Source organism: Molothrus aeneus, chromosome 3 (genome assembly GCF_037042795.1).
Source record: "Molothrus aeneus isolate 106 chromosome 3, BPBGC_Maene_1.0, whole genome shotgun sequence".
NCBI classification, from domain to species: Eukaryota; Metazoa; Chordata; class Aves; order Passeriformes; family Icteridae; genus Molothrus; species Molothrus aeneus.
The window spans coordinates 112,462,508-112,476,900 of NC_089648.1; the positions used below are offsets into that span (position 1 = coordinate 112,462,508).

The 14,393-nt window shown below is 57.1% G+C and overlaps 1 protein-coding gene across 1 annotated transcript; it reads right to left on the bottom strand.

Annotated features, from left to right (window-relative positions):
• Positions 1–812: 812 nt before the first annotated feature.
• PBK (PDZ binding kinase) lies at positions 813–12,281 on the bottom strand. The gene is made up of 7 exons (XM_066546167.1): positions 12,233–12,281; positions 9,745–9,835; positions 8,532–8,674; positions 5,641–5,810; positions 4,386–4,515; positions 2,267–2,440; positions 813–1,057 (listed from the first exon to the last, which is right to left on the bottom strand). The coding sequence occupies exons 1-7, from the start codon at positions 12,279–12,281 to the stop codon at positions 813–815; spliced, it is 1,002 nt and encodes a 333-aa protein (XP_066402264.1).
• Positions 12,282–14,393: the final 2,112 nt, after the last annotated feature.

Here is a 14,393-nt window from a genome sequence, read left to right on the forward strand (position 1 = left end):
CCCATCCCTCATTCCCGCTCCGTGGTTATCCCGCCGTTATTCCCGTTATCCCATCCCTCATTCCCGCTCCGTGGTTATCCCGCCGTTATTCCCGATATCCCATCCCTCATTCCCGCAGGTGCAGCGCTGCAGTGATCATGGCGGCCGCCAGGGGGCGCCGCTGCGGGGCTGGTGGCGGCGCATGCGCAGAAGAGCTCCCGCACGGGCCCCTGTGAGGGCATTCCCGCCCTGTTATCCCAGCTATTCCCGCTGTCCCCTTTGGGCTGTGCTATCCCGGCATTCCTCTGTCCCTCATTCCCGCTCCGTTATCCCGTCATTATTCCCGTTATCCCGCTTCATTCCCGCTCTCCCCCCGGCTGTTGTTCCCGCTCCCGGCTGTTGTTCCCGGCTCCAGCTGCAGCAGGGCAGTGACCATGGCGGCCGCCAGGGGGCGCCGCGGGGCTGGCGGGCGGCGCGTGCGCACAGGAGCTCCCGCACGGGCCCCTGCGAGGGCATTCCCGCCCTGTCATCCCTCACCATTCCCGCCGTCCCCCATCCCTCATGGTTGTGTTATCCCGTCATTATTCCCGTTATCCCGCCTCATCCCCGCTCTCCCCCCGGCTGTTGTTCCCACTCCCGGCATTATTCCCGGCTCCAGCTGCAGCAGGACAGTGACCATGGTGGCCGCCGCGGGGCTGGCGGGCGGCGCATGCGCAGAAGAGCACGGGCCCCTGCGAGGGCATTCCCGCCCTGTTATCCCTCACCATTCCCATCCCTCATTCCCGCCGTCCCTCAGGGCTGTGTTATCCCGCCATTATTCCCGCTATCCCGCCTCATTCCCGCTCTCCTCCCGGCTGTTGTTCCCGCAGTTCCCGGCATTCCGGCAGCTGCAGCAGGGCAGTGACGATGGTGGCCGCCGGGGGGCGCCGCGGGGCCTCGCGGGCGGTGCATGCGCAGAAGAGCTCCCGCACGGGCCCCTGCGAGGGCTCCCGCGCCGCCTCCGGGGGCAGCGGCGGCCGCGACCCGAGCGCGGCCTGGTACGCGGCCTCGTCCAGGGAATCCTCCGAGCACGAATCCTCTGGAATAACGGCAGGGAGGGAGGGACAGAGAGAGAGTTGGGAGCGGCCGTTGGGAGCGGGTCCCGGGAATCCCGGCCCCGATAGCAGCCTGGCGCTTCCCGATGTGCCCAGGGTGATCCCGACACTGCCAGGGATCCTCTGGGAATTCCAGCCCTCCACGCCCTCACAGACAGGAATTCCTTCCCAAGATCCCAAAATCCCGAAACCCCAATATCCCAACCCTCTGGAATGACAGGAGAGTGTGGCCGTTGGGAGCGGATCCTGGGATTTCTGCCCTGATCCCAGCCCGGCGCTTCCTGATCTTCCCAGGGTGATCCCAGCCTTTCCTTGGGCACTCTCAGCAATTCTCTGGAAATTCCAGCCCAGCCCCTCCTCACCTTCCCAGCCGGGAATTCCTTCCCAAAATTGCAAAACCCCAAAATCCCAAAACCCCAAGATCCCGACCCTCTGGAATGGCAGAGGAGTGTGGCCGTTGGCAGCGGATCCCAGGAATCCCAGCCACATTCCAGCCCAGTGCTTCCTGATCTTCCCAGGGATCCTCTGGGAATTCCAGCCCAGCCCCTCCACACCCTCCCGGCTGGGAATTCCTTCCCAAAATCCCGAAATCCTGAAATCCCAAAACCCCGATATCCCAAAATCCCAACCCTCTGGAATGGCAGCAGGGAGCAGCTGTCAGGAGTGGATCCCAGGAATCCCACCCTGATCCCAGCCTGGCGCTTCCTCATCCTCCCAGGGTGATCCCGACACTGCCACGGATTCTCTGGGAATTCCAGCCCAGCCCCTCCCCAGACAGGAACTCCTTCCTGAGATCCCAAGATCCCAAAACCCCAAAACCTCAACATCCCAAAATCCCAACCCTCTGGAATGGCGGCAGGGCGCAGCTGTTGGAAGCGGATCCCGGGAATCCTGATCCCAGCCCGGCGCTTCCTCATCTTCCCAGGGTGATCCCAGCTTTCCCTTGGGCACTCCCAGGGATTCTCCGGGAATTCCAGCCCAGCCAGGAATTCCTTCCCAAAACCCCACAATCCCAAGCTCCCCTTTCCCAGCGGGAATCCCATTCCACTCCCCTGTCCCTCCACCCCTGTTCCCCAAATCCCGGATCCCCTTTCCCACCCGAGCACTCCCCGGATCCCTTCCCGGCGCCCGTTCCCCGTCAGGAACTCCTGTAATTCTCGGAATTCCCGGCATTCCCGTTGTTTTCCCGGTACCGTCGGATCCGTCGCGGGGCGGGGGCAGGTGGGGCACGCTCAGCGCCAGCATCTCCCAGAGCGTGAGGCCGAAGGCGAAGACGTCGGCGCGGTCCGAGATGGCCTCGCCCGGCTCCAGCGCCTCGGGCGGCGACCACGGCTCCGTGCCCACGTAGCACAGGGACGGGTCGCTCACTGTGGGGGGAATAACGGGAATAAATTGGGAATAACGGGATCAATGGGATATGGGGCTCCGTGCCCACGTAGCACAGGGACGGGTCGCTCACTGCCATGGGATAACAACGGGATCAACGGGATAACGGGATCAACGGGATCAATGGGGCTCCATGCCCACGTAGCACAGGGACGGATTGCTCACTGCCATGGGATAACAACGGGATAACGGGATCAACGGGATCAATGGGGCTCCGTGCCCACGTAGCACAGGGACAGATCGCTCACTGCCATGGGATAACAACGGGATCAACGGGATCAACGGGATCAATGGGGCTCCGTGCCCATGTAGCACAGAGAGTGGTCACTCACTGCACAGGGAACAAATCAGGAATAATGGGATCAATGGGATCAACGGGATTAATGGGATATGGGACTCCGTGCCCACATAGCACAGGGACGGGTCGCTCACTGTGGGGGGAATAACGGGAATAAATTGGGAATAACGGGATCAATGGGATCAATGGGCTCCGTGCCCACGTAGCACAGGGACGGATCGCTCACTGCCATGGGATAACAACGGGATCAACGGGATCAATGGGATCAATGGGGCTCCGTGCCCACGTAGCACAGGGACGGATCGCTCACTGCCATGGGATAACAACGGGATCAACGGGATCAATGGGATCAATGGGGCTCCGTGCCCACGTAGCACAGGGACAGGTCGCTCACTGCCATGGGATAACAACGGGATAACGGGATCAACGGGATCAACGGGATCAATGGGGCTCTGTGCCCACGTAGCACAGGGACGGGTCGCTCACTGTGGGCGGAATAATGGGAATAAATTGGGAATAATGGGATCAATGGGATCAATGGGGCTCCATGCCCACGTAGCACAGGGACGGATCACTCACTGCCATGGGATAATGGGACAAAGCAGGATCAATGGGCTCAATGGGATAGTGGGATCGGGATTGGGATTGGGAGCGAGATCGCTCACTGCAATGGGATCAGGATCAAGATTGGGATCGCTCACTGCAGCAGGAGCGGGGGGAGCAAATCAGGAATGGGATCGGGAATGGGATTGGGAGTGGGATCACTCACTGCAATGGGATCAAAAGGATATCAGGAATGGGATCAGGATTGGGATCGGGAGGGGGATCAGGAATGGGATCGGGAATGGGAGTGGGATCGCTCACTGCAGCAGGTGCAGAGGGATCGGGAATGGGATCAGGAATGGCAATGGGAATGGATCGGGAATGGGATGGCTCACTGCAGTGCAATCGAAGGGATCAGAGGGATATCGGGAATGGGATTGAGAATGGAATCAGGAATGGGATCACTCACTGCAGCGAGAGCAACAAGAGCAACGGGAATGGGATCGGGATACTAGGAACGGGATTGCTCACTGCAGCGGGAGCAACGGGACCAGAGGGATATTGGGAATGGGATCAGGAATGGGATCACTCATTGCAGCGGGATAACAGGATCAGAGGGAATGGGAATGGGATCAGGAATGGGATCACTCACTGCAGCGGGATAACAGGATCAGAGGGAATGGGAATGGGATCAGGAATGGGATCGCTCACTGCAACAGGATCAACGGGATCAAAGGGATATCGGGAATGGGATCGCTCACTGTAACCCATGGGAATAGGATGAGATCCCCTATTTCTGGGAATCCCACATTTCCAGTAACCCCACCTTATTGGAATGGGAATCAGGATGGGATCCATTGGAATAGGAATGGGATCCATGACAGTGGGAATGGGAGTGGGATCCATGGGAATGGGATCGCTCACTTCAACGGGACCAAGGGATATCGGGAATGGGACTGGGAATTGGAATTAATTGGGAATGGGATCACTCACTGCAGTGGGATGGTGGGATCAAAGGGATAGTGGGAATGGGATCCACGGGATGGGAGCCCCCCATTCCCACGGGACGGTTCCCGGTATCCCACCTGTCAGGTTCTCATCCAGGGGCAGGGAGACGCCGACGTCGCAGATCTTGACGGCCTCGAAGGCGCCGCGGACGACGACGTTGGGGGATTTGATGTCGCCGTGGAGCAGCCGCTGCTCCGTGTGCAGGTACTGCGGGGAATGCCGGGAATGCCGGGAATGGAGAGCCGTCGGATCGGGGAGGGGAACCGAGGGGAAACCCCAGATCCAGCCAGGAAACCTCCAGGCGTGGCTCGGAATCCACGGACGGAGGGATCCCATGGATCAGCCCAATCCTGCGGCCGCTCCTTGGGCACTGCCAGGGATCCTCTGGGAACTCCAGCCCAGCCGGGAATTCCTTCCCAAATCCCACCCCAAGCTCCCCCTTTGCCGGGTATTCCCTACATTCCCAGCTCTCCCAGCCTGGCGTTGGATCTATCCCGATCCTGATTCCTCCTTGAGAAGGAATTTCGGGATCCAGGGGCTTCCCTGGCAATTTGGGACTCCAGGAAGGGTCTCCCTTCCCTTTTCCATCCCCGAATTCCATAAAAATCCCTCGAGATGGATCCTGAGTGTCCTTGATCCCAGAATCCCGGAATGGTTTGGGATGGGATCCAGGGACCTTCAATCCCATCCCATTCCAACCTCGATCCCAGGCTGCTCCAGCCTTTCTTTGGACACTCCCAGGGATTCTTTGGGAATTCCAGCACAGATGGGAATTCCTTCCCAAGATCCCACCATCCCAAGCTCCCCCTTTCCTAGGAATTCTCTCCATTCCCAGCTCTCCCAGCCTGGCATTGGATCCCATCCCAATTCTTCTCTGGGATGGAATTTCGGGATCCAGGGGCTTCCCTGGGAATTTGAGACTCCAGGAAGGGTCTCCCTTCCCTTTTCCATCCCTGAATTCCATAAAAATCTCTCGGGATGGATCCTGATTGCCCTTGATCCCAGAATCCCAGAATGATTTGGGATGGGACCTTCAATCCCATCCCATCCCATCCCAATCCCGGATCCCAGGCCGCTCCAGCCTTTCCTGGGACTCTCCCTGGGATTCTCTGGGAATTCCAGCCCCACTGGGAATTGACCTTCCCAAGCTCCCACCCATCCCCATCCCTATCCCAACCTGCCCAGCAGCTGGAAAGCTCCCTTGGCTCCCCTTTATCCCAGAATCCTGGGATTTTCCCGGAATCCCAGGGGTTTTTTTCCCCCGAATCCCAGGGTTTTTTTCCCCCAGAATCCCAGGGTTTTTTCCCAGAATTCCCGGGATTTCCCCGGTACCTGGAGGCCCCTGGCCATGCTGAGGGCCACGTGCAGGATGGTGGCAGCCGGGAACATTCCCAGGCCCTGCTCCCGGCGCTCCTCGATGAGGTCGTTCAGGGATTTCTCCCCCCCGAATTCCATGGCCAGGCAGAGGCTCCCGTCCGGAGCCTTCGTCAGCGCCCGGTACCCTGGAATGGGAACGGGAGCCGTGGGATCAATGGGAACGGGAGCCGTGGGATCAATGGGAACGAGATCCATGGGATCTGTGGGAATGGGATCTGTGAGATGCGTGGGAATGGGAATGGGATGGGAGCCATGGGAATGGGAACCATGGGAATGGGGTCCAGAGGATCAGGGGGAATGGGAGCTGTGAGAATGGGATCCATGGGATCCGTGAGAATTGGAATGGGACGGGAATGGGATCCGTGGGAATGGGAGCCATGGCATCCATGAGAATGGGATCTGTGGGAATGGGAGCCATGGGAATAGGAATGGGATCCATTGGATCCATTGGGAATACGAGCTGTTGGAGTGGGATCCGTAGGAATGGGAATGGGAGCCATGGGATGGGAATGGGATGGGATCCATGGGAATAGGAATGGGATCCATTGGATCTGTGGGAATGGGATCCGTAGGAATGGGATCCACAGGAATGGGAATGGCAGCCTTGGGATCTGTGGGAATGGCAGCCATGGGATGGGAATGGAATCCATGGGAATGGGATCCACAGGAATGGGATCCACAGGAATGGGAATGGCAGCCATGGGAATGGGACCCGTGGGATGGGAATGGGATGGGATGCATGGGAATGGGATCCATGGGATCCATGGAAATGGGAATGGGATCCATGTGAATGAGATCCATGGGATGGGAATAGGATCCATGGGAATAGGATCCGCAGGAATGGGAGCCATGGGATCCATGGGAACAGGATCTGTGGGAATGAGAACTGTGGGAAGGGGATGGGATCCATTCGGATGGGATCTATGGGAATTGAATCCCTGACAATGGGAATGGGATCCCTGGGATTGGGATGGGATCGATGGGAATGGGACAGGAATGGCATCCATGGGATGGGATTTGCAGGACGGGAATGGGATGGGATCAATGGGAATGGGTCCATAGGAATGGGATCCGTGGGATGGGAATGGGACAGCAGCAACAATCATGGAATGTTCTGGATGGGATTCATGGATTCCAATCCCATCCCAATCCAACCCTGACCCCTCCCACCATCCCAGGGAGCTCCAAATCCATCCTTGGATACTCCCAGGGATCCGGGGGCTTCCCTGGGAACTCCAGAGGCACTGGGAGGTCTGGAATTCCCCAATCCCAGATCCCCCTCATCTCTCTCTGGAACTGGCTCCACCCCCTCCATTCCCATGGATCCATCCCTTCCGTTCCCAACAAATCCAACCCAATTCCCAGCAAATCCAACCCCATTCCCAATGGATCCATCCCTCCATTCCCACGGATCCAACCCTCCATTCCCACAGATCCAAACTCTCCATTCCCAATGGATCCAACTCCTCCATTCCCAAAAAATCCAACCCCTCCATTCCCACGGATCTATCCCTTCCATTCCCAACAAATCCAACCCTCCATTCCCAATGGATCCAACCCTCCATTCCCACAGATCCAAACTCTCCATTCCCAATGGATCCAACGCCTCCATTCCCAAAAAATCCAACCCCTCCATTCCCACGGATCTATCCCTTCCATTCCCAACAAATCCAACCCTCCATTCCCAATGGATCCAACCCTCCATTCCCACAGATCCAAACTCTCCATTACCATCACATCCAACCCCTCCATTCCCATTGATCCATCCCCATTCCCATCACATCCAACCCCATTCCCAACGGATCCAACCCAATTCCCAATGGTTCCAACCCCTCCATTCCCACTGATCCATCCCCATTCCCAATGGTTCCAACCCCTCCATTCCCACTGATCCATCCCCATTCCTGTCGGATCCAACCCCTCCATTCCCGAGGATCCAACTCCATTCCAATGGATCCAACCCCATTCCCATTGATCCATCCCCATTCCCATCACATCCACCCCCATTCCCAATGGTTCCAACCCCTCCATTCCCATTGATCCATCCCCATTCCTGTCGGATCCAACCCCTCCATTCCTGTCGGATCCAACCCCATTCCCGTCACATCCAACCCCTCCATTCCCAATGGTTCCAACCTCATTCCCAATGGTTCCAACCCCTCTGTTCCCAATGGATCCAACCCCATTCCGATTGATCCATCCCCATTCCCAGTGGATCCAACCCCTCCATTCCCACTGATCCATCCCCATTCCTGTCAGATCCAACCCCTCCATTCCCGAGGATCCAACCCAATTCCCGAGGATCCAACCCCTCCATTCCCATTGATCCATCCCCATTCCCATCACATCCAACCCCTCCATTCCCAGTGGATCCAACCCCATTCCCAATGGATCCAACCCCTCCATTCCTAAGGATCCAACCCCATTCCCAATGGTTCCAACCCCTCCATTCCCATTGATTCATCCCCATTCCTGTCGGACCCACCCCCTCCATTCCCGAGGATCCAACTCCATTCCCAATGGATCCACCCCCATTCCCAATGGTTCCAACCCCTCCATTCCCATTGATCCATCCCCATTCCTGTCGGATCCAACCCCATTCCCGTCACATCCAACCCCTCCATTCCTGTCACATCCAACCCCTCCGTTCCCACTGGATCCACCCCCATTCCCATTGATCCATCCCCATTCCCAGTGGATCCAACCCCATTCCCATCACATCCAACCCCTCCATTCCCACTGGATCCACCCCCATTCCCAATGGTTCCACCCCCTCCGTTCCCACTGGATCCGCCCCCTCCGTTCCCGTGGGATCCAGCCCCTGCCCGTTCCCGTCGGATCCGCACCGACGATGTTGGGGTGCCGCAGGTTCCGCAGGGTCCGGGCCTCCTCCCGGAGCCTCCTCTGGAAGAGGCTGCGCTGGCTCTGGGAGCAGCCGGGGTTGATTTTCTTCACGGCCCAGGGGGAGCGGGGCAGCCCCCGCGGGGACCTGGCCCGGGAAAAACGCCGGAATTCCCACGGAATTCCCACGGGGAAAGGATCCCACACCCCCCGCCCGCCGCCGCGGGACGGGGATGCTGCGAATTCCTCCGGGGGAATTTCCAGGGAAAGGGAATTTTTATCCGACCCCGTTCCCCGATGGAGCTGGTGGAGGGAAGGGACGGGACCCAAAATCCCTGGAATTCCAGCTGGGAAAGGGTTATCCCGAAATAATGAAGCCCAAAATCCCTGGAATTCCAGCTGGGAAAGGGTTATCCCAAAATAATGGAGCCCAAAACCTTGGGATTCCCAAGAATGGAGCCCGAATCCCAGAATTCCGGCTGGGACAAAGTTATCCCAAAATAATGAAACCCAGATTCCCAGAATCCCAGCCAGGGAAGGGTTATCCCAAAATAATAGAGCCCAAAATCCTGGATTCCTGGGAAGGGAGCCCAAATCCCAGAATTCCAGTTGGGAAAGGGTTATCCCAGAATAATGGAGCCCAAACTGCCTGGAATTCCAGCTGGGAATGGGTTATCCCAAAATAATGGGGCCCAAAATCTTGGAATTCCCAGGATTGGAGCCCAAATCCTGGACCTCCAGCTGGGACAGGGTTATCCCAGAATGATGGAGCCCCAAATCCCTGGAATTCCAGCCAGGTTTTATCCCAGGAATGGCCCCAAATCCCTGAATTCCATCCAAGGAAAGACCAGTGTGGTACTCCCAAACTGATGGAGCCCAAAATCTTGGAATTCCAGCCAGGAAAGGGTTATCCCAAAATGATGGAGCCCAAAATCCTGGAATTCCATCTGGGAAAAGGTTGTCCCAAAATGACGGAGCCCAAATCCCTGGATTGCAGCTGGGACAAGGTTATCCCAGAATAATGGAGCCCGAGTCCCGGAATTTGCAAGAATGGAGCCCAAATCCCAGAATTCCAGCCAGGACAGGGTTATCCCACAGCACGGCGCTCCTTCCTGGCTCCACAATTCCCAAATCCCTCCCTCGGCCCCGTGTCCACGGGGAGGAAAACCGGGATCAACTCCGGGGTTTCCCGGGATGATTCCCGGGGCCATTCCCAACCTTTTCATCAGGTAGACGCTGACTCCGGTGCCGAATCCCAACTTCTGCATGAAGGGAGAGGCCGGGATGGTCACGGACACGGGGCCGGGCTCTGCGGGGGGAATTCCCGGTAATCCCACGGAAATCCCACTGGGATCGGGATCTGCTGATCCCATGGAAATCCCGCTGGGATCGGGATCTGCTGATCCCACGGGAAATTCCACTGGGATCAGGATCTGCCGATCCCATGGGAAATCCCTGCTGGGATCGGGATCTGCTGATCCCATGGGAAATCCCTGCTGGGATTTCATGCTCATCCCATGGGAAATCCCAGATCTGCTCCTCAGGAATCACCCACGGGATGGGAGGGAACGGCCTCGAGCTTCCAGGGGAAGTTCAGTTGGATTTTGGGAACAGTTCCTGCCTGGAATTCCCAGCCCTGGAGTCCCCATTCCCAATGGGATTTAAATCCCGGGGGATTTCGAGGTCACGGATCCTCGGCAGAGCCGGGAACGGCCGGAATTCCTGGCCCGAAATATTCCCCAATTCCCATGGGATGCTCCGAGCCCATTCCTGACCCGGATTTTTAGGGAAGCTCCTTCCAACTCCCCGCAATGTTTTCCCAAATTCCGGCTCCGTTCCCTGGAGGGGTTTGTTCCCTAAAAAACGGAGACCCCGCAGATCCAGCCCTAATTCCAGAGGGGAATTCTGGGCGGCACAAGGAGCTGGCATGGGAAATGGGAATGGGAAAACAGGGGCGGGAAATGGGGATGGGAAAGGGGGATTGGGAGAGAGAATGGGAAATGGGAAACAATGGGAAACAGGGGTGGGAAGGAGGATGGGAAAACAGGGATGGGAAATGGAGATGGAAACGGGAATGGGGACGGGGATTGGGAATGGGGATGGAAAACCGATCCCAGCTCATCCCAGGGATTTCCCACCCGGATGTGCTCCAGGATAAAACTGGGAGGAAGAGGAGGAAGGGGGAGGGACTGGGAGAGTTTTCCTGGGAATCTGTGGGATTGTCCCAGGAAAGGTTGGGCAGGGCTCGGAGCAGCCTCTGGAATTCATCCCGGGGATCCTTCCAAGGCCTTTCCCGTTCGTGATCCCGGATTTGGGATGAGGGCGTTCCCCTGGAGCAGCCTCTGGGGTCTGGCAACCCCTTTGGGAACGCTCCCACCCCTTTGGGAATATTCCCATCCCCTTTTGGGAACACCCCGATCCTTTTGGGAACATCCTGATCCCTTTAGGATCATCCTGGGATCAAACATCCCAATACCTTTGGAAATATCCCATCCCTCTGGGACCATCCCGATCCCTTTGGAAACATCCCGATCCCTTTGGAAACATCCCAAACCCTTTGGGAATATCCCTATCCCTTTGGGAATATTCCCATCCTTTTGGGAGCATCCCCATCCCTTTGGGAACGTCCCCATCCTTTTGGGAGCATCTTTGGGAGTGTTCCGGGATCGAACATCCCAATCCCTTTGGGAACATCCCCATCCTTTTGGGAACATTCCAGGATCAAACATCCCGATCCCTTTGGGACCATCTCGATCCCTCTGGGAACATCCCGACCCCTTTGGGAACGTACCAATCCCTTTGGGAACACTCTCATCCCCTCGGGACCATCCCGATCCCTTTGGGACTATCCCCACCCTGTCGGGAACATTCCAGGATCAAACATCCCAATCCCTTTGGGACCATCTCGATCCCTCTGGGAACATCCCGACCCCTTTGGGAACGTACCAATCCTTTTGGGAACACTCTCATCCCCTCGGGACCATCCAGATCCCTTTGGGAGCATCCCAAACCCTTTGGGAATATTCCCATCCCTTTGAGAGCATTCTGGGACCAAACATCCTGATCCCTTTGGAAACATCCCAATCCCTTTGGGAACATCCCCATCCTTTTGGGAACACTCTCATCCCCTCGGGACCATCCCAATCCCTTTGGGACTATCCCCACCCTTTTGGGAACATTCCGGGATCAAACATCCCGATCCCTTTGGGACCATCCTGATCCCTTTGGAAACATCCCAAACCCTTTTGGGAGTATCCCCATCCTTTTGGGAACACTCTCATCCCCTCGGGACCATCCCGATCCCTTCGAGAACATTCCAGGACCAAACATCCCAATCCCTTTGGAAACATCCCAACCCCTTTGGGAACATCCCCATCCTTTTGGGAACACTCTCATCCCCTCGGGACCATCCCGATCCCTTTGGGAACATCCCCATCCTTTTGGGAACATTCCAGGATCAAACATCCCAATCCCTTTGGGACCATCTCGATCCCTCTGGGAACATCCCGACCCCTTTGGGACCATCCCAATCCCCTTGGGAACGTCCCGATCCCTTTGGGAATATTCCCATCCCTTTGGGATCATTCCGGGATCAAACATCCGGATCCCTTTGGGACCATCCCCATCCCTTTGGGAACACTCTCATCCCCTCAGGACCACCCCGATCCCTTTGGGATCATTCCAGGCCCATCCCGCTGTTCCTCACCCGCTTTGTCCCGGCGCGCTGAGGGCGTGGGGGACTGGAAGGTGTCCATGGAGCCGATCCTGATCCCAATCCCGATCCTGCGGGGCACGAGGGGTCGTGGAGGGACCCCAAGGGCACTGGGGGGCGGGTTGGGAACTGGGGGGAATTTTGGGAATTGGGGAAATCCTGGATTTGGGAATTGTTGGGGCCTGGATTTGGGGAATCCTGGATTTGGGAATTGGGAGGGCAGATTTGGGAATTGGGGGGAATTTTGGGAATTGGGGAAATCCTGGATTTGGGAACTGGGGGGTCCCACATTTGGGAATTTGGGGAGTCCCATGATTTGGGATGTCCCAGATTCGGGAATTTGGGGGTTCCAGGCTGGAAAGATCCCAAAGTGGAGGATGGAGGAGATCCCAAGGGATTCCAGCGCGGGGGGGGTGGGGAGAGAAAATCCCAAACCAGGGAATGGGGGAATCCCGGATCCGGGAAATGAGGGGTCCCCGAAATCCCGGCCCCGGGAACTGGGATGGTGCCAGGCTGGGGGATCCCAGATTGGGGAATTGTGGAGCGGGGGAGGATCCCAGCCCAGGGATGGGGATCCAGGGTTGGGATCGGGAACTGGGGGGGGGGGGGGGGGATCCCAAGATTTTGGGGCCGATCCCAGCTCCGCGGGTTCCCAGCAAGAGCCGCCGGTCCCACCTCGGTCCGGGGTTCGCTGGCTGCGGCCGCCGGTCCCGGGGAGCTCCGGGAGCCTTTTCCAGGGGCCGATCCCCGGGAATTCCGGGATCCTCTTCCCGCTCCCGGTGCCGATCCCCGGGAATTCCGGGATCCTTTTCCCGGTGCTGATCACAAGGAATTCCGGGGTCCTTTTCCCGCCTTTTCCGGCCGTTTTCGGGGCGCCGCGTTCGAATCCCGCGCGCGCGCTGGCGCCGGCCCCGCCCCTTCCTGGGGCGTGGCCAAACACCAAATATGGTGAGGGGGCGGGGCTATGGGCGCGGCCAAAGCCGCGCGCGGGCAGGAGAGGGGCGGGGTCAGAGTGAGGGGGCGTGGCCGAGCCGAGCTGGCGGGGTGACGCAAAAGGGAGCGCGCAGTGCGGGGGCGTGGCCAGCGCGGAGTGGGCGTGGCTCGGGCGGTGCCGAGGGGTTTTGGGGCGGCCCCAAAAGCAGCGCGGGGGGATTGGGGGCGCTCCGGGGGCTCTGTGGGGCTGGGAAGGATCAAAGAGGAGGAAACAAATAAAGGCCCTAAAACCCCATAAAAACCCCAAAAATGTCCATCAAACCACATAAAACCCCCATACAACCCCATAAATCCCTCAAGCTCCCATAAAACCCCAAAAATCCCCCTTAACCCCCATAAATCCCTGAAACCCCATAAACCCCCATAAAACCCCCATGCAACCCCATAAATCCCTCAAACCCCATAAAACCCCATAAACCCCCCCCAAAAACCTCTAAACACCATAGACCCCGTAAATGTAAATGCCCTAAATCCCATAAACCACTTTAAACCCCATAAAATTCCCCCATAACCCCATAAAACCCCATAAATCCCCTAAACCCCAATAAAACCCCATAAATCCCCATAAACCGCCCTAAAACCCCAAAAATCCCCCAAACCCCATAAAACCCTATAAAGCCCCATAAACCCTGTGAACCCCATAACCCCATAAAACCCCATAAATCCCCTAAACCCCCATGAAACCTCACTAAACCCCATAAAATCCCCCCAAACGCCATAAATCCCTCACCAACCCCCATTAAACCCCACAACTCCCCCTAAATTTCCATAAATCCCCATAAGCCCCCATAAATGCCATAAACCCCGTAAACCCTATAAAAACCCCATAAACGCCCCATTAAACCCCATAAACCCCATAAAACCCCATAAACTCCATAAAACCCCATTAAACCCTATAAACCCCAATAAACCCCATAAAACCCAGAAATTGCCATAAACCTCAAAACCCCATAAACCCCCAAAAAACCTATAAAACCCCATAAACCCCCAAGAGCCCCATAAACCCATATAAACCTCATAAAACCCCATAAACTCCCATAAACCACATAAAAACCCCATAACCCCATAACCCCCAAAACCCCATAAAACCCTATAAACCCCATAAACTCCCATGAACCCTGTAAAAACCCCATGAACCTCATCAACCCCACAAAACCCCAAA